Source organism: Vitis riparia, chromosome 3, assembly GCF_004353265.1.
Source record: "Vitis riparia cultivar Riparia Gloire de Montpellier isolate 1030 chromosome 3, EGFV_Vit.rip_1.0, whole genome shotgun sequence".
Taxonomy (NCBI): domain Eukaryota; kingdom Viridiplantae; phylum Streptophyta; class Magnoliopsida; order Vitales; family Vitaceae; genus Vitis; species Vitis riparia.
The window spans coordinates 19,845,212-19,870,483 of record NC_048433.1 but is presented as its reverse complement, the minus strand read 5'-3'; the positions used below and the strand labels follow the sequence as shown (position 1 = coordinate 19,870,483).

The 25,272-nt window shown below is 34.0% G+C and overlaps 2 protein-coding genes across 2 annotated transcripts; both read right to left on the bottom strand.

Moving 5' to 3' along the window:
- Nucleotides 1-555: 555 nt before the first annotated feature.
- Nucleotides 556-1,786, bottom strand: LOC117911465 (36.4 kDa proline-rich protein). Its single transcript, XM_034825858.1, has 2 exons — nt 898-1,786; nt 556-796 (listed from the first exon to the last, which is right to left on the bottom strand). The coding sequence occupies exon 1, from the start codon at nt 1,769-1,771 to the stop codon at nt 899-901; it is 873 nt and encodes a 290-aa protein (XP_034681749.1). The 5' UTR covers nt 1,772-1,786; the 3' UTR covers nt 556-796; nt 898.
- Nucleotides 1,787-10,716: 8,930 nt separating this feature from the next.
- LOC117911435 (glucan endo-1,3-beta-glucosidase 4-like) lies at nt 10,717-12,654 on the bottom strand. The gene is made up of 3 exons (XM_034825808.1): nt 12,472-12,654; nt 11,714-12,376; nt 10,717-11,028 (listed from the first exon to the last, which is right to left on the bottom strand). The coding sequence occupies exons 1-3, from the start codon at nt 12,560-12,562 to the stop codon at nt 10,997-10,999; spliced, it is 786 nt and encodes a 261-aa protein (XP_034681699.1). The 5' UTR covers nt 12,563-12,654; the 3' UTR covers nt 10,717-10,996.
- Between the last annotated feature and the right edge of the window lie 12,618 nt (nt 12,655-25,272).

Genomic DNA, 25,272 nt, shown 5'->3' with positions numbered 1-25,272 from the left:
TAATCTTTTGTTTTTTTCTTTTTTCTCTCAAATTTTCTATGTACGGAACAAAACATTGGGAATGCTTCCAGAGCTATGGTTAACTAATTGTTTGTTTCCTGATTTTTTTTTTTTTTTGTTAAAAATAACTTATTTTCATATTTTAGATAATTTGTTTTTTTTTTACTCTTTAATTTATTGATTTATTACTTATTTCTTTTTTTTACTAAATAAAAAAAATTAAGTTTTTATTTTTATTTTTTATGTTAAAAATAAATCACCATGTTTAAAGACTTAAAGTAAATTTTTTTAACACTTAATAAAAATAAAATATTAAAAAAAAAAACAAATAGCTTAATGATTAACCCATCAAACATTATTTAGTCTTTAAGTTCTATTTAAAAGAAACTCAAATAAAAAAAAGAAAATAAATAAAAAACTGATCCACCAAATAGGAATGATGAGAGCATAATTAGTTGGGTAAATGGGATTAGGCTGAGCTGATGATTGAAGCTGTGGCGCAATTGAAAATTCGGATGACTTGTTGAGATTAATGAACGTGGAAAACAAGACAAATTGAGAAAGAACCATCCACTTCAAAGGTATGAAGTATGTTTAAGTTTTAACTGATAACATCTGCAGAACGGAAAAACATGCATGAGATGATGCATTTATGCATATATATGATAAACCCTTTGATATGCGTACAACAGAGATTACAAAAACACATAAAGACACATTTTCTACTATAATGGCTTTCTTCAACCTCTCACTCGTCACGTGTTATTCTCTTCCACTTTCCAAACTACGTCATCCACTGCAATCATTAACGAGGAAAAGTACTTGTCAACTTCTTCGTATATGGGAAGACATGGGCGAATTATGTGAAATTAATGACAAAGTTGAAGGATGGATTACCTTAGGCAGGGCATTGGAATCCTGAAGGTGGAGTCTTGCCACAGCCAACAAGGACTTGAAGAGCAATGGGTATGATGATATTGACGTTAAGAAGCTTGACTTTGATGGCGGTGCAAAGACAGACGGCAGCGTCCAAGTCCACAAGCCCTTGCAGCACTGGACAGCATGTGTCCTTAGCACTACTTCCTATCCCAACGTGCACAAGCCCTCCCAACAAATCCACACATGCACCCAGCTTCAGAGTGTCAATGGGGCATGTCTTTTGTGGTGGGGGCCTCCCCTTGGGTGGTGGTGGTGGGCACGGTGATGGTGGCGGTGGGGGAGGCGGGCATGGCGTCTCAACTGGGGGTGGCTTAGCAACCGGAGGAGGCTTTGGCACCACAGTTGGTGGCGGTGGGGGATGAACTACTGGTGGCGGTGGGGGCTGAACCACTGGTGGCTTGGGCACATAAGGTGGTTTTACAACAGGAGGCCTTACAATAGGAGGTTTGGGCACATGAGGCGGATTTAGAACAGGAGGCTTGGGCACATAAGGCGGCTCCACAACAGGAGGTTTAGGTACATATGGTGGTTTTACAACAGGAGGCTTGGGCACATAAGGCGGCTCCACAACTGGAGGTTTAGGTACATATGGTGGTTTTACAGCAGGAGGCTTGGGCACGTAAGGTGGTTTGACATGTGGAGGATGTTTAGGTGGAAGAGGCGGAAGGGGGTGCTTTACCTTGGGTGGTTTAGGAGGAGTTGGAGATGGGCAGTAGGAACAAGCAAGAGAAGTGAGAAGTGTAGCGAAGTTGAGAAGGATGACCAACCAGGTAGCCAGACCATGCTTCCCCATAACGCAAAACCCAGCAAGTGTCTGTGGATGAAAATCCATGTTAGTCACTAGCCTTCTTTATAGTGTATCCAACTGTGTGGGGAAGAGACATGACCCCACAAATCGCCCTATTTTCTCCGTAGTTGATCGGATCATTTGTCATGACCCAATTGACTTAAGGAGCACCACAAATCACTCTGAATATGTAGCATCGAACTTCAATGCCTCTAGCTTCAAGTTGGGCTGCGGATAAGTACTTTTGCTTCGAATTTCAACTTTTCCGGACAAGAGAAACAGGGAGACGCGGTTTCTGAATGAGGATGTTTTAACTTGTAGCGACTGTTGAGCCCGTGATTGAGCTAAAGGACCAAAAAACCACATGTGACTCTCTTACTAACTTCATTTTCCTACGTTTAAAACTGCATGAGACGACAAACCTCACATAGATTTTTTGTAGGGGAGGTCCATCCCTTGAATAGACTAGTAATCCGCATCTAGTTCACAGGACATCCACGATGTCGGCCACGTATAAATCTGCAGAGACTTGGTACCACATTTCTCGCATAAGTTTATGCACAGATGCCAGTATAGATTTCCCTGGTTACACATGTATTTCTAGAATTGAATTATTTTATGTGGTTGTGTTAACATGATTCCTTCAAGGACCACATGCAATGGCATGTAGCTCAAACCATGTACCATGCACCCTCCACCCCCCGACACATGCATATCTCATATGAAAGTTTTGCTTTCTCTTTCCTCTTCCTCTTCATTTATGTATGGTCTTGGTCTTGGATTTAAGGGTATGGAAACAAAAGACTACTCCAAAAGACACAAACAAAGAACAAAAATGAATAAAAAGAAAAACTTATCGACTAAGACGTGACAAACACTGTCCTTGAAATAGATCCACCCTCCTTGAAGAATAACTCGGTGCATTAGGGTACCAGTGGTCTACCTCTAGGATTCAACAGACAGATCTCGCATTGGGTGCACTCTATAAACGAGATGTGTACAACTTGGGTTTTGAAAAAATTTCTCCAGATAGATGTATGAAAATACTCTCTGAAAAACTCTTTTTAAAAATTCTCTAAAAAATTGGTATTCATATATAGAGAGTGAGGGGTGACCTACTTTTATAGGCCACTAACACAGTCCCAACGGGAATCTACTTGTAATCAGAACAAGACTCAAAGTGGAAGGGGATTCTACTTATAAAAGGAATAAGACTCCACTAATACAATCTCAATAGGACTCTTCCCAAAAATATAAGACTAATATAATAAAATACCCCACAAAGTGTAAACGTAATTTTTTTTTTTTTTTTTGGAGGAAAAAAGAATCCAATGCATCAGTACTGGTGCCCAAAGGCTATGAACCAGTCTTAGGACAAATAAGTATTGAATCACAAAACACGATGAAAATAAATTTCTATGAATCGGTGTTTCTTGATGTAACTCAAGGAACTTTTATTCACATGGTTTTTTAAACTACACTACGAGCCGTACAAAATGGGTTGGCATAAATAGGCCATGCACCCTACTTGGATATTCATGAGAGCTCTAGAGAACCTGCCTAAGTTCTCATAGGAAGCGGCTCCACCTCCACTCTCATATAGGTGAATCCATCAAGTATGTTCTGCATTTAAACATACCACCCATAAGGAATATGGTATTCATTAAGAGTGAATACTCAACCTTAGTCAATGCAGCATATGCTCTATCTACACCAAAAGGATGAACTCTCATACAATTAGAGTTGATAAAGCACCTCAAGTCAACAAGTGACTTGTTATTACCCATATGAACCTACTTTATGGAATTTCCATTATAATAGGTCGGGTTACCACCACTCTTGACTTCTGTAATAGGCATAAGCCCCATCCCCCTCGATGTTTCTTCCACTAGTTTCTTATTTAGTGGTTTGGTCAAAGGATTGGCCAAATTCAACTCTGATCTCACAAATTTTAAGGATATATCCCATGTTTCAAGCAGTTGCCGCACAATATTATGCCTTAAGCGTATATGCTTATTCTTCCCATTAAATATTTTACTCTTAGCCTTAGCAATTACAATTTGGCTATCACAGCGCATAGACATAGACAGGACTGGTCTCGTTCATAAAGGGATATCTGCTAAGAGGTTTCTAAGCCACTCAGCCTCAGAACTTACCTTTTCTAAGGTAATAAACTCAGCCTCCATAGTAGATCGAGTAATGCAAGTTTGCTCGGCAGACTTCCAAGAAACTGCACTTCCACCAAGGATGAAAACATATTCACTAGTGGATTTCATCTCATTTGAATCCGAGATCTAATTTGCATCACTAAATCCTTCAAGGACACTTAGAAATCCACTAAAACACAAACCATAGTTAATGTTGCCTTTCAAATACTTAAGGACTCTACGAACAATAGTCCAATGGTCCTAATTAGGACTTTGGGTGTATCGAATCAATCTACCTACTGCATAAGCAATGTCAGGTTTGATATAGTTCATTAAGTACATTAGGCTCCCTATGATATGAGCATACTCTATTTAGGCAACACTATGTTCTCTATTTTTCTTCAGCTGTGAGCTGGGATCATAAGGAGTTGACACTGGTTTACAATCAAAGTGTTCAAACTTCCTTAGGATCTTTTCAACATAGTGCTCTTGAGAAAGTTTAAGCCCATTAGGTGTTCCAGTTATTTTAATTCTTAGAATCACCTCTGCCTCTCCTAGGTCTTTCATATCAAACTTAGAACCTAAGAATTTCTTGGTCTTACACACAACCTCTAGGCTAGTTCCAAAGATCAACATGCCATCAACATAAAGACAGATGACTACACGTGTTATCCTCATACTTGCTATAGATACGCTTATCAGCATCATTAATGGAATATCCATTAGTTATTAACACATGATTAAACTTGTTGTACCACTGTTTGGGAGCTTGTTTTAACCCATATAGTGATTTAACCAACTTACACACCTTTTTCTCCTTTCCTGGAACTACACAACCCTTAGGTTGTTCCATATAAATTTCTTCTTCCAAATCTCCATTCAAGAATGCAGTCTTGACATCCATTTGGTGTATCACTAAATTATGAATGGAAGCTAGAGCAATCAATACTCTAATTGATGTTATTCTAGTCACAGGGGCAAAGGTGTCAAAGTAATCTACATCCTTCCTTTGTTTAAAGTCTTTGGCAACTAAATGAGCTTTATACTTCTATGTGGACCCATTTTGTTTTAACTTTCTTTTAAAGATCCACTTACAACTAATGCTCTTTGCACCATGAGGTAAATCTACTAACTCCCATGTATGGTTATACATAATTGATTCGATTTCACTATTAATGGTCTCCTTCCAAAATGGTGCATCAGGAGAGCTTTTTTTGTAGGATCTAGGATCATCATCTATTAGGAAGGTTTCTTTCCTATCTCTTTTACTCCTTCTAGGTTCAAATTTAGAAGGTTCAATAGACTCATCTCTACTTGTTTTCTGAACTTGTTGTTCCCCTATCAGTTCTAAGCCTTTTAATTTTATTACTTAGTTGATTTTCCACTTCATTGTTGTACTTGATGAAAACATCTCTTGCTTCATTTTTATTTCTTGAAAGATATACCCTTGTATACCTTGAGTAGTCATCTATGAAAGTTATGTAGAATCATTTACCACCTCTAGTCATTCTATTTTGTAAGTCTCCTAAGTCACTGTGTATTAAACTTAGTAGATCTGATTCTCTTTCAACTGATTTGCAAGATTTCTTTGTGATTTTAGATTCTACACAAGATTCACATTTTCTATGGTTTTCTAAGGACAGTTTAGGGATTAAACTCAATTAAACCATTTTCTTCATATATGAAAAGTTCACATGTCCTAGTCTACCATGCCAAATATCACAAGAATCAACTATTTAAGCAGAAGAAGAAGATGTATTATTATTGATAATATCATAAACATTCAACATAAATAAACCCTAATTACAATAGCCCTTTCCCACAAATGCATCATTCTTGGTTAAAACTATTTTATAGAGTCAAACAAGATCTCCACTCCTGGTTTTCCAAGTAAAGATATTGACACCAAGTTCCAACGGATATCTGGCACATGAAGAACATCACTGAGGGCAAGCACTTTTCCAGAGGTTAGCTTGAGGAGAACTTTCCCTTTGCCAATCACTGGAGTAGATCTAGAATCACCCATGAATACTTGTTCCTCTCCTTCATTTACAGTGGTAGAGAAAGTAAATTCACTTCTATTCCCACAGATGTGCTTGGTAGCCCCACAGTCTACCACCCAGTCCTTTATATTGGTGACCATGCTCACCTCAGAGAAGATTACTATTGTGATCACCTCTGCCTCTGCAAGATTTGCCTTTGAATTGAACTTCTTAGTTCTCTTCCTGTGGTGACATTGAGTTGCATGGTGTCTGGACTTGCCACAGACAAAGCAATTACCCCGTTTTTTAATAGTTGAGTTCTGGACCTTGTTTGATGCAATGGGCTTGGTCCTAGAGTTTTGTTTCCTGGACTTATTGTTTTTGGGTTTAGATTTTTCTTCTACTACATTAGCCTTAGAAGACATTTCCTTAGCTTTCTCAATATTGTCCCTATTTCGATTTTGTTCCTCAATCCTAATATGGATTATTACATCCTCTAAGGACATTTGTTTCCTTTTATGTTTCATGTTATTTTTATAGTATTTCCAAGACTCTGGAAGAGTCTCTACTAAATAGCCAACCACAAAAGGTTCGAGCAATTTAATGTCTTCAATAGCTGAGTCATTAATCAACAAGTGGTAGTCATGAATTTGAGATGATACATCTCTATCCTCGATCATTTGGAAATTTCTAAAATTCCCTATGGCATATTTTTGAGTTCTTGCATCTTCCAAAATATATTTTTTATTCATTGCATCCCAAATTTATTTTGCAACTTTAAATTAACAATAAATATAAAAAAGTTCATTAGAAAGGGTACTTAGAATAGCATGCCTAACTTGTTTATTTCCTATTTCCCAGGTTGGTAACAGATGAGAACTATCTTCTGGTTTTGGATCAATCAAAATGTGTCCCAAGTTCACTACATCAATTGCAGAGAAAACTTTTTTCTGCCATCTCTTAAAGAATGTCTCGTTGAAGGGATCAATTTTAGAGGTGTCAGGACGGGTGTGAACTAGGGAGGCTTCCATTTGGATTTATTTCATGGAAACAAAATACTAGTCCAAAAGACACAAACAAAGAACAAAATGAATAAGAAGAAAAACTTATCGGTTGATACGTGATAAACACTGTCCTTGAAATAGATTCACCCTCCTTGAAGACGAACTTGGTGCACTAGGGTACCAGTGGTCTATCTCCAAGATTCAACAGCCATATCTCGCCTTGGGTGTACTCTGTAAGCGAGATGTGTACAACTTGGGTTTTGAAAAAATTCCTTCAGATAGATGTATGAAAATACTCTCTGAAAAACTTTTTTTAAAAATTCTCTGAAAAATTGGTATTCATATATAAAGAGTGAAGGGTGACATGCTTTTAGAGGTCACTAACACAGTCCTAACGAGAATTTACTTGTAATCAAAACAAGACTCAAAATGAAAGATGATTCTACTTATAAAAAGAATGAGACTCCCTAATATAATTCCAATAGGACTCTTTCCAAAAATATAAGACTAACAAAATAAAATAAAAATAATTTTCAATAGGACTCTTCCCACAAATAAAAAAAATAAAAATAAATTATTTATACTCTTCCTAGAACCATCCTCCTTCAACAATGGAACTTAATTAATTTATATAAGTCCTGTTCAACCAAAGGGCTAAATGTACTCTTCCTTGCAAATTAAACTTACTTTGTGTTTATTAGTTTCCAGCATCATCTTCCATTAATTAAGGATAGACTTCACATTTTATATTTTTAAAATAAAAATAAATTTAAAGTAATAATTTTTTTTTAATATCTCAATTTTATAAACCGTTTTTAAAAAAACTAGTATCTTTTTTAGCATAAGTTTCAAAAAGCTTTTACATTAATATAAAAATTAATTATATCCAAACATTAAAAAAAGAAAATTTAAAAGAAGTATAAACCTACATAAATAGGCTAATCAATTACGTTCGTCCTTTCTTGTATAGGGCTTAGTGCCAAAGTGTCTCTATTATTTTGTGTACTATATTCCGCGTTATCGGTTGCCTTTTGTTGACAACTTGACACCGCGATATTAAAGCCAATTTTGAGGGAAAAAGTTAGGACCACATGAATTGGGTAGAAGTAGAACTAGAAGCACACCAGCCTACCAGAAAAATACATAAAGAAAGCAACACTCACATTTTAAGAAAGTTAAATCAGATAAATATGACCACCATCCAATCAAGTTGATGATTAATAATGCATGACAGCACAACACCACCCATTGTCTACTCTAAACTCTAAACTCACTCGCCCTTACCATTTAAGAACACGTTTATTAATACTAGAACAATCCTTAATAAGAAATATTTCTTTACGTGAAGTTGAATACAACGTAAATATGGGCTTTGGATGCCAAATTTGACAGACCAGCTTGCACCTTGGAATGGTGCGATTTAACTTTTAGCATAACTTTAAAACCCACTTGTCTTCCTTCTGAGGATCAACAGGGAAGATGAAAAATGAACAGATTTATTAGGTCGATCCATCTCCGGCGATCAGGTTAATTACAAAACGAAATGGAAGGAAGAGTTGTTTTTGATATCTTATTTGATCATTATATAATTGATGGGTGGATCATCTGTTATACAAAGTCATATTATGATAATGGTGATCAATCCTTGCATGGTTGTGGCATGTGACCTATGTAGGCAGGACACCATTCTTTTGATTTTATTACATGATGTGTCTCTACACTAACCATCCTCTCTCTTTATTCATTTTTAATTGTTTAACTACTCATTTTTCTCTTCTTTTCTTTTTATTCACTTTTAATTGCTTTATTATTAATTTTTTTAAATTTTTCAAAAACTTAAATTTTTTTAAAAATTGATACTTCAATATTAATTTAACAAAAATTCTTGGATTTGTATTATCGTAATTTACATATTTATTTTTTTAATTTATTTCTGTCTTCCCCTTTACAATGCTTTGGTTTCTTTCTCCCCTAGTCTTAAATTTTGACCTTTGATGATTTTTTTTATAAAAAAATAAAATAAAAGTAAGAGTAAACGAAAAAGGATTTAGACAAATGTGCTTAAAATTTGTCTCCCTTTCAACCACCTCCTATTTACATTTTCTTGCACATTTGACATATTTTAGGCCCAGTCACGCTTCATCAAATTCTCCTTTTCCTCGGTTCGTACCCTAGTAGGAAGGAAAGCCTGAATCTCGAGGCAAAGAGGACAAGAAAGAAAGAAATATATTGATCTTTTTGCACCATCGGCTGAGTACCACTGCGACAAACTAGGTCTGAATCGGTCAAAGACCCTCTAGTTTTCAAACTCAAACCAGATCTCGCAGCACTCAGATTTGGAAATTTGGAACAATTGACTAAAATAAAAGATTGTAGGATACAGCCAAGCTCGAGACACAAGTAAAATGGTCATGTCTCCCTCTGCAAGACTCCAATCAATTGTCTTTAGAAAAAAATGGTAACATCGATCCCATCTCCACCTGCCGAGCATTTTTGTTTGGTTCGGCTTGATTCTCTGCACCTCTACTAAAAACCAATATCATTAGCTGTAGTAGAAGGACTAAGTTCAATGGGCTCATGATGCACCTATTTGACTAAATTATCAACTTAGCAAATGGGCGTATTTTCTTAAAAAGTTCATGGAAAGAAAAGATTTCTATTAAATTTGTGGGACAAGAAATATTGTATTGTGGCTTTTTATATCATATTCAACGTCTTTAATTCAATTTCTTAACATGCATAACTAATTAATCTAAATTATTAAATAACAATATAAAAAATATAGAATTTAGATGCCACAAAATGGGATCATGATATGAAGAATCTAATTTCTTGTATAGAGATAGAGTGCATATACAATCACATGATTATTTCCCAAAATAATAATAATTATGACAAACGGTTAATTTGATTAAGTAAATCACCCCACGGGTAAATTGGGTGTTAATTTTTTTTTTCTCAAAACAATTAATAAATATATATTAAAAAAAAAAAATGAGAAGTGTAATCATAAATTAAAAATATTAAGAGAAGGAATATGCAAACTCATTTATAATTCAAGGCTTTGAATTAAAACAAAGATTTATTCATTTTCTTAATAAAATCAACTTTTTAAGGTGAAGTACATGAAAAAATAATTTAAGCCTAAGTGTACAAACAAATACTATATTACAAATTGTTATAAAAAACTTAATTTGATTTAAATCATTAGCACATTAATCTTATTTTATAATAACTAAAATTTGATTAAAAGAACCCTTTGACTATTAATAATAATAATTATAATTATAAATCTAATAATAAAAGGAAATTGTCAAACTTACCTGTATGTAAAAAAATTATTTTTATATATTATCTCAAATTCATTTAATTTATTTTATCTTTTTCATGTGAAAATTAAATAATAATGCATAAATTTATAATTAATTTTAAATATATTTATTTTATTTATTTTTATTTTTATTATTTTTCATAATCAAATTGAACCGTTTCTTTAATATATATTTTTTCCTTTTTTAACAAACAAGCAGGTAAGCAAAAATGGGTGAAAGAGAGCATTATTTATTATTTTAGGTCATTTCATGGAGTTTAGAAAGGTTAATTGAGGAGAATTTGTTTTTAATTTTCTAATATTAAAAGTTATGTGAAATGACCTTTTTGACCTCTTCCCAACCCTTCTGGAAAATGAACTGATGGGGGGAAAGAAACTTGAAGTGAAAGTAAGGTTAGAATTTTGGGTAGTTGTAGGCACGTTGAACAAACTGGTAAGAGGGTAATTTCACCAATATATTCTTTTATATATATATTTTTAAAATTGATAACATAAGGTGATGGGATATAACATAGGTCCAAATAAATTCTCAAAAAAATAAAAATAAAAATAAATTATTGTATTAAGATCCAGCTTAACCATCAACATCATGTATTATGTAATAATTTAGATTACAAAATTAAGGCAAGAGAATAAGAAGTAGATGTTGCGTAGGGATACTATATTCCAAAATCCAAACTGAATCCATCTATCAAAATACTTTTACATGTTTGGCTGCAAAAACCATGACAACCACCCACGTACACCTATTTTATTGCATTATTCATATACCCTCTGGAATCAGGCATTGTCTTCACCACTACTCATCAATTGTAGACAAAATGGCATTCATCAAAACCTGCAACAAGGCATTATATATCAAAGATCAGACTCAAATCAAACTACCTACTTAAAATTGTATGAGCTGGGCTTGTGCTTCGAAAAAAAAAGTCACCCCGATTTAACTCTTAATTTTTATCATTAAAAGTAAGTAAAATAATTTAAATTATTAAATGAAGGTACAAATAATAAGATTAAGACATAAATAATGTGATTAAATATGATTAAATGAGATCGAGATACATAACAATAAGACTTAAATGCGCGTATGATATGATATGTTGTTGATTGGCTATGCTTTTGGATGGGTACCTCTTTGATGTTACAGTTGGACCCTCAAGTTTAACTTGCTAATCCAAAAAAGTCCAAAAAAAAAAAAAAATGTTGTTGATTCATTATCATTCTAACTTTTTATTCGGGTCGTTTAAAGTGTATAGTGAAATTTGATCCATTAAATAATGATACAAAATATAGACCAAATTAAGTTAATTAGAAACAAATAAGATTAAAGTAAATAATAATAATAATAATAATAATAATAATAATAATTAAGGCACATATATATAGGACTGCTCGATTGATCTTGTGTTTTTGGTGTGACACAGAGGAGACGCCTTTTGGTTCCATAGCTGACCCAACTAAGAATCATGTCTACCCAAGAAAATCATGAGTATTGAATGGAATAAGGCAGTTGTTGAACTTACTTGGATTAACTGTAACAAGCATTGCAGTTCCTCCAAAGTCGCAGGTGCCACCAGCCACCTTAGTCCTCTGCCAGTAACTATTGAAAGCATATGAAGCATGCGCAAACAATGTATTGGGTTGGAAGCATAACCCGTCGGGCTTAATTGCTTCACAGTCTGCACCTTTTCCGCAGGCATAGTCCATGGCCTCCTGAATTATGGGATCAGGCACCGTCGGCTTTGCGACACACCAAACAGCATACTGGGGTGCCTTATGTAGTGGAGGCGGTGTAGATGGTGGTGGTAGAATCACCGGAGGCTTAAAGATTGGCGGGCTCGGAGCACGCTTCGGTGAGCTTGGCGCATGCTTGGGGGGACTAGGCAGCTCATATTCAGGAGGATTTGGAACTGGGGAATGTGTAGGAGGGCCTTGGAATATGGGTGGAGTAGTGGGTGTGGAAGGTGGATGTGGGGAAAATGGTGGGCAAACACAAAAGGGAGGGGCTGTCTCTGGTGAGGGAAGTGGTGACAATGAATCAAAAGGTGGTAGAGAAAATGGAGAGCTTATGTATGAGTCAGTATTCTCCAAGTTTACTGCTACTTCTTGTATCTTCCTCCCCCCAGTGACTGAACTTTCACCAAACTCACCTTCAACCTCCAACATTTGTGCTGAACTTCTTGCATCTGCACCAGAAGAAACAAAACTTATAACATACTCATCAACATTAATTAGTAAATTAAACATGCACTAAAATTGAAAGGAAAATATGTTTAATTACCACATGGGGTACTTATAATCAGGGTGGTGACTGAAATGAAGATGAACACAACTATATTGAACATTCTAGTAGAGTGTTTTCTTGGGTCCATAGCAACAAAGCAGCACCAACTTCAACTGAGAATGTTGTCTGCTTCAGCGACCCTCCATAAATACACTTGGGAGATAGCCATAAAAGCAGCTGCTTGAGACAGTAGAGGCCATAATAGGGAAAAGGAAAACGGGGCAAAAGTGGGGTGGCCATAAAGTGGGTACTGCAAACAGTTTGATACGAGTTAAAGATGATTCCTTGGCCTCTAGTTTACAATAAATTGTTGCATTTCAACTGACGAATGAAGATATTTTAGAGAGGTGTGTAGGGGTTGTTTTTGTTGGGAATATATGCTTGCTTGGCAGAAGAGAAAAATGAAGAAATGGATTTTCCTGTACTTTGTTTAATTTGCTTGCTTTCTACTCAAAGAAGGCTATCCTTGTGCATGAATCTCTGCTGAAAGTCAGGTCCCACGTATCTTTATACATCCACATCCTACCATATCTATAGAACTTCCTCAGAAGAATGATAGTGCAAAAATATTCCTTACCCTAGCCTGGTGTAAAGGCCATTATTCTAAAACAGCATCAGACAAAAAATAAAATAAAATTGAACTAATATTTTAGCTACTCCCTTTAAGTTACTTGTGGGAAAGGGTTCCAAGAAATTAATAAAACATTTCTCTCCATATTGAAGAAGACCCGTACGTGGCTTACTTCACTACTTGCTCATGTTTCCATACATGCCAATCCTATCGGAATTAGGAACTCAGTGTGGCTGCAAGTTGAAGGATTTTGTTTACTCTTAAGAATCATTGTCCCAAGAAAATTTAATTAAAGCAAACTGTGCTTCCCTATATAAAATGGGACAATGGTGTTTTGAACCTAATTGGACTCAAAAATTAAACTTTGGTGTGAAGAAGTATGGTACCAAAGAGGAAGGGGGACTTATAGAGGCTTATTTGATTGAATTATCTATGGAAAAGCTAATGAAAGAAAAAGTTAAAGATAATTTTTCAAAATTTGGTGAAGCAATTTCTAATGAACAGATCGAAGTGTGGAGGATCAATGAAGAAATTCAACCTTTGAAGTTAATGAAATGGTCTTTCAGCTTGAAGAAAGTGAAAACCATGAAGCATGGTGTGCACAATAATTCAAAGGCCATGAAAAAAAAGCTCAAGGAATGGCATGACCAACTTATTCAAAAGAACAAGTTCAAAGAAGGCTATTTCAAGCCACATGTTTTTCTGAGAAAGCTTAAGTACCAAGGAGTTGGTCCATTCATTGTTTGCAAGTCATATCCAAATTGAGTATTGACGCAAAGGTTAATGGGCTTAGTCATGTCAATGGCTAGCTAGCCCAATGGTTTCTCATTTTTCTACTTTTCTTTGAATTTTGAATTTTTATTATTTTTCTTTTAGTTTCCATTAAATAAATCCATCTCAACTCTTTGATTTGTGTTTTGAAGGACTGTTCAGATGGATAGAATGCATGAAGCAAAGGAAAAAGGAGTTTTAATGGTTCATCACCATTTTGCACGTTCACGCAAAAACAGGGGAATTCATGCTAGAAATAGGGGAGTTTTTCATAGCTTTGAAAATGCAAAAAAATGAGTTTCTGTCTCATTTCGCATGATCATGTGAAATTTTTGTATGATTGTGCGAAACTGATGTGGATGACTGTAGCAGTTTTAAGCCTCTGGACCAATTCGCATAATCATGCGAATTTTCACATGACCATGCAAAAATTTTGCTGAAGGCTGTAATAAGATAGAACTCTCTTTTCCAATTCGTATGTATATGCGAATTTTCATATGATTGTGCCAAATTCTTTTAAAAGAAGAGAGTAGTTGCAACACATTTCACCTTCTTGTCTAGTTTGCACACTTGTGAGAAATTTTAAAAAACTCCATGTGGATCATTGACTTATCATTGAAATCATGTTTTCTTTGGACATTGTCATCATCTATACCTTAATTTTACTCCACACATTGTGTCTCTAACATAGTTTTTTGGTTTTTAATAGATTTGTTTTCATATTTTCTTCTCTTATGTCATTCATATTCAACAATTCTCATGTGTGATCTTATTTTTGTTTTAGCTATTGAAGCTGAAATTCATGAGAGAGTGAGGACAATGAACAAGTTTGGTTGGGAGAAGGGTTAGAAAGGAATAGAAGGAAATATGTTGTTAGTTTTTCTAGATTTTTTTTTTTTTTTCATAAATCACATTTGTGACTTATTTGGTGAATTTTTTTTTTTTAGATGACTATAACATTTATGATTGAATGAATGAACAAACCTAACTTGAAAAAAGTTGATTTAGAATACTAGCTTATTTGCTTGATCTTAGAAGATTTGTTATGTGAATTAAAGTTGATTTGACTTTGAAGTCTTCATTTTCCAAAGGGTCATTTCAATTTGAGTCTTGACACATGCTGTGCACTCTAGACCCCAGATATAAGATGAAAAACTAGTCTAACCTTAAGACTTGGACTTAATTGTCTTGCAACATTGATTACTCTTTAATTGAGTTGAGACACCTTAAAAAGAGGCCAATGTGCCCAATTTGAAAAAAAAAAAAGAAAAAAAAGTTGATGAATAAAAAGGTTGAGTTATGCTTGCCTTGATACCTGAGCAAGGTTTGGGGGGTATATGGCCCAAAGGTTTTTGAAGCCTAGTGCCCTAAGCCATTTTGGTTGGGAGCCACCAACCTCAATGCTCGTTACGTGGGTGGATAGGTGGAGTATGAGCTCAATTGTAGGTGCTAAGGTATTGGATCCTAATTTGAGGAGTCTGAGGTGAAGTCCGAGGAGTTAGTGGCTGGTTAAATAGTCCTATAAACTTGGTGCCCTATGCCTTATGGTCGGGAGTCATTGATGAATCCCCGCTACATGGACCATATACTTAGAGATACCTTTAGCATTGTACTCCTACAATAAGTCCTTTGAAAATAATAATAATAATAATAATAAAATAAAGATAGGTGTGTTCTTGACCTATGAGAGAGTGATTTTTGTTGTTTGAAATAAATTGAGCTTGGTTGGGGGGAAAATTAGTTTTGAGTACTATATTCGAGGGCTAGCTTAATTATACTCAAGACTTGTTTGGAAAGATTGTTTTGGGAATGGAGATGGATATGTTTTTGATACATTGATTTGCATGATATTCTTTCTATAAGAGATAGTAAATAAGTTGGGATTTTTTTATACCTATGGATAGTAGGGTATGCTTGTTAATCAACCATTTATGCTATGGAAATTTCAAAGATTTTTTTTTCAAATGGTTTGCTTATGTGGCTTATGATTTCTTTTGTTTGGTATTATTTTTCTTCCTTTTTGTCATACCATTACTAAGGGACTAGTAAAGTGTTGGTTGGGGAGAATGATTATTACTCAAAAAGAGCATATCTTAGATCATAATATTCATGAGTTTCATATCTTTAGAGTAGTAATTATACCTAAAACACTCAATTAACATGTTATTGCCCTTGCAAGAGTTACTAACAAGTTTTATGAAATTTTGGAGTAATTTCAAGGTATGATTTTGATAAATTGGTGATAAAAGAGATGAATCAAATTGAAGAAAACAAATAAAGTTGATGAAGATCCAAATGCATAATGAAAAAAGTATTGCAATTAGTTTGGACCGAGATTTGGAGTTGATTTTGGAGGTGATTGAAGTGGATTCAAAAGTGAAGAAATGACAAAAAAGAGTTGAAAAATTATGTATTTCCATTTTGCATGACCATGTGAAAATTTCGCACAGTCATGTGAAATGGACCAGAAGACATTTTTTTTTTGACATAAATCAAAGGGAAATCTCAAAGTTGAATTTGCACAGTCATGCGAAATGCTCCAAGAAGGTGAAAATTGGTGCCAATGCATTTTTGACTTCGCACAATCATGCAAAATTGGTGGATCTTGTGCGAAATTGCTAGATCTCGTGCGAAATGGCCATTTTATTACTAAACGTCAGATTTCTTAGTGAAAAAGCCTCCAAAAGACCTCATAAATGATGCCAAGTGTCCACTTGACCTTGACCTATAAATAGAAACTTGATTTTCTCATTTGATGAGTTTTTTTTGGATATTTCTAATTTGTAGAAATTTTCATATTTTTTCTCTTTAGAGAATTCTCTATTTTCCTTCATTTTCTCTCATTTTCTCACTAGCCAAACATATCTTGTGAGACCAAATCTCCAAGCATGAGTGGCTAAATCTCGTTTTTCTCAAAGAAAAGAGGATCTAAAGCCAAGATCTATGGCGAATTAGAGAAATGAGCTTGAACTGCAAATGTAATTTGATCCAATTGATTGATTAATTGAATTTTGAGGATTTTTCTCTTCAAATTGTCTTGGATGACTTCTACAATGCAAACTAGGCAGATTCATTAAATTCTTAAAGCTAGATTTGATGAGATTGAATAGTTGCATTGTGTGAATCATTGGAAGATAATTTAAGATCATTTGAATATATTATTTTGAGGAAATAAAGGCTATGCTTGATTAAGAAAAACTCCAAAAGGGGGGATGAATTGGGTTTTTTAAAAACTTTTCCAACACAACAATTTCAAGCACAATATAAACAAAAATAAAGAGATAGAGTTAAAGAATTCAAACTCGGGTTTTATAGTGGTTCGACATTTCCTTACCAATGTCCATTCTCTTCAATCTCCTAATCAAGTGAGGGTTTCACTAACTTGAAGCTTCAACCAAGCTTCCAATCTTCTTACACTTGGATTCCAGTTTGAATGGGCTCTTACACAATCTCTTCAAGATTCAAATCTTGAAGGCTTTAACACTCACGTTTTACAAGAAAGAAACCCTCAACCTAGGTCAAAGATAACTCAAATACAAAGAAAAGCTAGGATGACTCACAAGGGTACACTAAAGGATATGCAAGTGATGATTTAATGCACTAAGAAAGAAATGAGAGCTTTTAGGCCAAGAACAGGTAGGTAGACAATTGATTGCAAGTGTTCTCTATCTCATAAATGAAGTGGAGCTCTCAATTTATAGGTTTCTAAGCTCGGGAGCCAAAAACAGCAAAAGGTAGCCTTGACCGGTCGAGCTAGGGGTCGATCGGTTTACTAGCTGTTAGAGCATTTAATGCTTTGACAGGTTACCGTTACCTCGACTGGAGGTCAACCGGACCTCGACTGGAGGTCAACCGGACCTCGACTGGAGGTCAACCGGACCTCGACCGGGAAGGGGTGAACCTCAACCGAGAAGAGGAAGCTACTGGATGAGAAAAAGTGTTTTTGGCACTCCTCGACTTGACCTCAACCAGACAAGGGCACCTGGTCGACCGGTTTCCCAATCGGTTGAGTCGGTTGGTTAGAGTCTCGATCGGTTCAGCCTTTTGGCCTCGAAAACCTATTTTTTTTTCAATTCCTTTCTTTTCTAACACTTAGGCAAAGTCTTTAGGTGAATTAATATGTCAATTTTAAAACTTTTTGCCTAAGGTACATTTGATAAAACTTGGGTTTTAATGAAATCAAAGTTTTAAAGGATAAATCGAGTTTTCTAAGATGCATGAAACGGTATGAAAATCCTAAGTGCACCTATGCATTCATCTTACATTTGTTTCCTATGATCAAAAGTCTTCTCAAAGTCTCTATCTTCTATCCATTTGGTTCTTTGATGAATTTCCGAATTTATACCTGAGATTCTTTACCATTCAAATCAATTAGTCACTTACCCATGGTTTGTTATCATCAAAACCCGATTAGGAGAACCCTTGGGCTAATAGATTTGAATTGATATATTGGATTAAATGACCTAATTTGAAGAGAAATTAGATTTAGACTTAAAGCTAAATCAAAAATCGGTTTAGATGAAAATTTAGGTTTTCAATCTAACTTGATGAAAATTATATCTCAACATCTATTCACCATGGAAATTGTTTTCTAGAAAATCCTAACTCCGAGAATTTCATTTCCTATTAATTTTCTTCTATTTTGCATTTCATTTTTCTTTTTAATTTGAGACCATTGTTACATTAATTTTTCACTATGAATTTTTAAATCAATTTCATTTTATCACAATCATTTCTTATCCTCTCATTTAAGCCTTAGTTACTTAGAATAATCCATCCTAGTGGACGACACCTAAAAACCATTATACTACAGTAGTTTGTACGAAAACCACTTTTTGATTGGGTACAAGCTACTCTAGAATAGTAAATTAGGTTATAAATTTTGTTTTGATCCAATAAACGAAAAAAAACCAAGTGATCATTAACCCCAATTGAAAAAAGGTGTTGAATTTGGATTAACTCTTGCCATTTTAGCTTTCTCCAAAATATCCAAAGTATTCTTTGTTTGGGTTAAGTAAAAACCGATTGATTTCTATATGTCTCAAAGTTAAGAAAATAATTCTTGGAACTTAAAGTCTTAAATGCAAACTTCTCATTTAAATCCTTCATTACTTGCTAAATCAAATCAATATCATCATTGGTTAGACCAACAAGAGTAGTATTTTGCTTGCAGATAAATATGAAAAGATTGGTATCGGATTTTGATTTTCAAAACCCCAATGCAATATAACAGTTTTAAGCTTGTTAAATTAAGCCTTTGGCACTTGTTTTAGACCATATAAGCCCTTGTCTAGCTTGCAAACATGGTATGAAGCATGTTGATCAATAAAACCAATTGGTTGAGTCATGTATACAATTTCTTATAGGTCTCCATTTAAAAATGCATTTCTAATATCAATTTGTTGAATATCCCAACCTTTTGTAACAACAATAGTAAGCACTACACGAATGGTTGATGACTTGATAACAAGACTAAAAGTATCAAAGTAATCAAGCCTTGCTATTTGTTGAAAACCCTTAGCAATAAGTTGGGCCTTATATCTTTTTATAGAACCATTAGGATTATATTTTACTTGAAAAATCCATTTGTTGTCCACAAGTTTTATGTCATTTGTATAAGGTATTAAGCTCCATTTGTTATTTGATAAAAGGGCATTATACTCATTGTCCATTGTCTTTTTCCAATTTGGATCCAATAGAGCTTATTCCACAATTGTAGGTCCAGTAAGTAGAGTATTTATTTTTTGTTTGGTAAAGAAGGCCTTTGGTTTGAAAATTCTAAACTTGGATCTAGTTTGCATAGGATGAGTATTCTAAATAGATGAAGAATTAGACTTAATAGTTTGATTCTCATTATTAACTTGATTCTCAGATTGTAATATATTGGGATCCTCATCAGTATTAGTTTCAACAGGTTGTAATGCTCTATTTTCAATAAGTGCACTAGCCAAAGATGATGATGAAACTATTGTTTAAGGTAAAATAGATGTAGTAGAAGTTAAGAAAATCATTTGGTGAGGGAACATGCCACACCTTTTAACTTGAAACCCAATAGCAAAAGGGAACCATTCTTCATCAAATAAGACACTCGTGGTTGTGTAAATCTGACCTAAAGAACTCAGACAACAAAACCCTTTATGCACCAAGTTATAACAAAGGAAGACACACTTGGTCGTATGAAAGGCAAACTTGTGTTTATTATAGGGCCTTAGATAAGGAAAGCAAGCACAACCAAAAACCCTTAGAAGCTTATAATTTGGTTTTCTGTGATAAAGAGATTGAAAATGAGAAGTATGATTAAGAACTTGGGTAGGTAATCTATTGATAAAAAACACTACAATCACAAAAGCATCCTACCAAAAATATAGACGCATGTGTGCTTGTGCCAAGAGTGTTCATCCAGGCTAAACTATGTCTATGTTTTCATTTTGCTCTTCCATTTTGCTAATGAGTATGAGGACATGGATGTTTGAAAACTACACCTTGTTGAGCTAGAATAGGCAAAAAGGCCTATATTCATCTCCTTAATCAGTTTGAAGACATTTTAATTTTCTATTGAATTGTTTTTCTACCAAGCTTTGAAATTGCAGAAAAATGCCTTTGGTTTTATATTTTTAACTTCATTAATGGAAATATCCATGCATAGCGAGTAAAATCATCCATAAAGTGAATGTAATATTGATAACCTTCTATAGACAAAATAGGTAAAGGTCCCTATACTAACAAGTTTTTCCATATTGACAAACATCATAGAATTAAAGGTACTCAGTTCTTAAAGACACTTGAGCATGAGGATGACTAAGCATGCTATGCTAAGTGTTCACAATTTGAATACAAGCCTCATTAGATTTGACTTGTGCTAGAGAAATTGAAGGAAAACTGGAACCAAAATTTGAGACAAATTTTAAACTTCCTGAGAGCACTAGAACATCAAGTTGATAAAGCCCTCTTTTAAGGTTGCCATGCATCAAAATCTTCCTCGTGTTCTTGTCCTTAGCAAGTCAACAATCATCATAAAATTCAACAACATTGTTGTCCTTGGTGAATTTAGATATGCTTAATAATTTTTTTGTAATTGTGGGCACATTAAGATATCATTAAGATATAATGGTTGTGATGAAAAATTAGATGATATAGTTGAAGAACCAATATGACAAATCTTTAGAGAATTACCATTTCCAACAAGTTTTTCCTTATTTTTGTAACCTGTCTTGACAGTCAATTTATTGAGATCAGTAGTAATGTGATTTGTGGTTCCTATATCCATGTACCAGTTATGGTCATTAACAATGGCTAACATGGCAAAGTAATATTGAGCATTGTCTTTAAATGAGTGCCTTATGGCGAAGCATAATTTTCATATTAAGGTTATTCTTGTGGTCTTATGAAGCTAATGTTGAAATGATGATAACATTTCAGTGCAATATGACCAACTTTGTCACATAACTGACAGATAGGCTTATTTTGGCTTCCTCTTCCTAGACCACCACGACCACTGATTCATCCCTAATTGGTGAACTATTTGATTCAGTCCTCAAACGAGAGTTATCAACAAAATTTATAAACCTAATTCACCATACACTAGGGTAGCATAGCTAGCATAGTATAGTGGTTCTAGGATTGTCCACAGGGATGAGTTTTCATATTATAAGTGATATTAGTTAAAATACTGAAATGGTGTTTTTTCTTTTATGAGTTAGCTTTAAAAGAAAACATAATTTTGATTAAAAAGGGGTTGGTTTTAAGTTAGCCAAAAATAGTAACTGAGATTAATTACAAAGAAAAGGTTTCTTGGAGTTTTAAGTCACTAGGTTCAGGTTCCTTAGATAAAAGAGGGAGATTCCAGATCTTTTCCTCTCGTTGGGGATAATAACATAAAGAATGGTTACCTCCCAAACCGGTGTGTATTTAGCAACCAAGATTTGATCCCACTGGTCCATGAAAAACTGCAGTTGCTTCCCAATAATGGTTTCAAACACTAAAGACCTCTCACTGTGAATCATCTTTCAATGACTCGTACATGATAACTAATAGACATCCATGGAGTCCGAAAAGCTTACCAAGTATTGGCCATTCAAGGTGATCCTAACCTTGGATTACTCTTCAAAGGCTCGTAAGAGATAACTAATGGATCTCTAGGGAGTCCGAAAAGCTTACCTAGTATAGGCCATTCTAGGTAATCCTACCTTTAAACCACTTTATAGAGGCTCGTAAGAGATATCTAATGGATCTCTAGGGAGTCCGAAAAGCTTACCAAGTATTGACCCAGGTGATTTTAAGGGATTTTAAGTTAAACCTTAAAATAAAAACCATTAACGGGTAACAACTCTCCTCATTTAAAGCAAGGAAAACTCCCACCTTTGTATCCGGGTCCCTTACCTAGCTTCCTTCAGTCCAAAAAATGAAAAACCTAGCCACTCATCCTCTGAGAAAACATCTTTAGAGGTTGTTTGGCTAAAAAGAAAATAAAAACAAAATGAGAAGGTAAAGCAGAGCAAAGCTCTGTGTATTTCTTACTAAAAGAATTTACAAGTGTTCTCTGGAATTTCTTCTGAGATATTACAAAAGAGATATTTTAAGATAAATATAGAGAGATATTTTTAACCCCTCATTTAGATATCCTAAATATCTAAAAATATCTTTAGCTAATTACAAGGAGAAAATAGATAATTACACAAAATATCTTGAGATAAAAATCTAACGGAGTTGGTGCAAAAATATCTGAAAATTACATAGGAGGATTTTCGCAAGGCTTGCGAAATTTCGCACAGGGTGAGAAATCCATTTTTCACAGTCTTGCTCTCTGTCCTGCAGCTTGTACTCCTTTTGGCATTTCGCATGCTATGCGAAATTGCTGGATGCTAGATTTCTTCTCTGATTCTCTTCTTTGCATACTTGATTGATTTGGAAAAGGCTATGAAGCTCTCCAACACTTGGATTCTTCATGTGTTTGAGCTTCAACTTGCTTTGCCATGGACTATACAAAATTCTCCCTCATTCTTAGCTCGTTTTAATGATAAAAAAGCTATCAAAAACACCAAAACTTGCCAAAAACTTATAAGAAACATTTGCAAGGTTCTTTAATGTGCCAATTGAGTTAAAAGGTAATAAATACTACTCAAAAGTGTTTAAAAGAGTTTATAACAAGCTATAAAAGAGCACTTTTTGAGTAGTAATCAACCACCATGAAAATGACTATTGTTAGGAGCCTTAGAGAATTGATAATTGTTTATTTTGTGGCCTTGTTTGGCAGAAAAATTTGCAAATGGACCAATATGGATATTTGAAACAGAGTTAAGTTTTTGAAGTCTCATCTCATAGTTTTGAAGGAGGGATTAAGCTTCTTCAAGAGAAACATAATCTTTCCTTGACTAAAGATTGACAATTATAACATCAAATTCATGACTTAAACCACCAAAAATGTGCATCACCAATTCATCATCGATGATAGGCTCACCAATTGCAGATAAAGTATCTGCAATTTCTTTCATTTGCAAAAAATAATCAGTAATACTCAGGGAGCCTTTTGAAACTTCTTGCAATTTATTTTTGAAGATGTTGCACCTGAAACTTGGAGTTGATGAAAAAAAATCGATTGAAAGTATTCCACTCTTCAGTAACAATTTTTCATCAAACAATATGGTCAAACATCAACTCTAAAAGAGAATAAAAAATCCAAGTCATGATGAACTAGTCTGTTTTGTTCCAGATTAAAAATTTTGAGTTGATTATTGAAGAATTGTCATCTCCATTTGAAATGAAACGAAGGAGACACATTGTTGTTCCAAGCAAATATCTTTAAAGATCAAGAGCTCGAATAGATGGAAGAATTTGTGAATGCTAGAATCCATAGTTGTTCTTGTAAGTTTCAAAGATAGTTGAGGAAGGGTAGATGAGAACATCAGTGAGGGAGCCACCATCAATGTTGCTCCACTTGTGTAGGAGATGCTTGATGAAGAGAGACCGGTATTCATTGCAGCAACTTAAGCCATAGACGTAAGTCGTTCTGGCTCTAATACCTGTTTGATTGATAAACTAAGAAAAATAATAACAAAGAGCTTTCTCTGTATTAGTAACAACAACTCAGTTAAGTTCTAGTCTTCTTGAGTTTTATACATAGACATGGATGTGACTAGAGAATTTTGAAAGCATAGAGAGCTTTCTACGAGAGAAAAGTAGTTAGCTTTGCTAACTAATTATAGAGTTAGTTGAAAGCCTAAAACTAATTAACCATTTGCTTTGACTCATCTTTTTTTGGGAGATGATTGAATCTTTCTATCTTTTTTATTTATTTTTAAATGGTTGACATGCCATGTAACAAATCAAAATGCAAAAATATTTGAAGCATAATTATTTTCTTACATAATTCTTAATTAAAGTTAAGTACATATTTTTGAACCTAAGTACAAGATATTAAATAATCTCACATTTATGTTTGGAAAGAAGAATTAACCCAATACATGGATTTTGAAAATTAGAGAAAAAAAAATATGAGAAAACATTTTTTTTTAAGAAAAAAAGAAATATAATAATTTCTTTTAAAAAAAAAATTATACTTAGTTGTTGGAACATTTGTAGAAAAATGCTAAAGAAACAAAATAGAAATGGAAAAGAAAAGAAAATGAAAGGAAAAAAAAAAGAGATTTAAAGTTGGTAAATTATTCTTATGTACTTCTTTAAACTCATTTTATTTATTCATTTTATTTGATATAAAGATTAAATAATATAAAGTTAATAAAATATTTTTTTATATTTCTTTGAAATAAGAAAATTATTTTTCTTAATAATTTATCTCTTTTGTTGGAATCAAACAAATTAATAAATTATTTTTTTATATATTTTTTCAAACTTATTTGATTTATTTTTCATTTTATACAAATTTTCATAATATATCATATATAAAAACATTATTTTTCTTAACAATACTTTTCCTTTCCTCAATATTTTTCTAACTAAAACAAAGTATAAAAGTCGGGAATGTTAAGGCCCTAAGTATCAACCCATCTAATTTCTTATCTTAATTATCGAATATGTATATAAAGAAAAAGCTAGAATCTGAGTGGTGGTGATTTTTGGATACGGTACCTATATATTATCGTTTGGTATTACAAAAGTATCCATGAATTTTGTTCTTTGTTGGGTACCCTAAAAATTGTTATCTTTCTTCTAAAATTCTAATCAAACGATCATTAATTGAGCAATTGTAATTGGAAAAACAATAATAAATTTCAACATCCACGGCAACGGATGTCACGTTAAGAGTAGGACAGAACCGGACCGTTACCTTGAAATTACCTTTGAAGCCCTTGGGCCCTATCTGACCACCAAGACAGAGTAACGAAAACAAGTGAAGGGTAAAACGGGAAGAGGAAAAGACAAGGCCTTTTGGAAGCAATAGACTTTTGCAACGGTAACTTTTTCCCACATTCATCTTATACAATCATCTTCTCCACTTT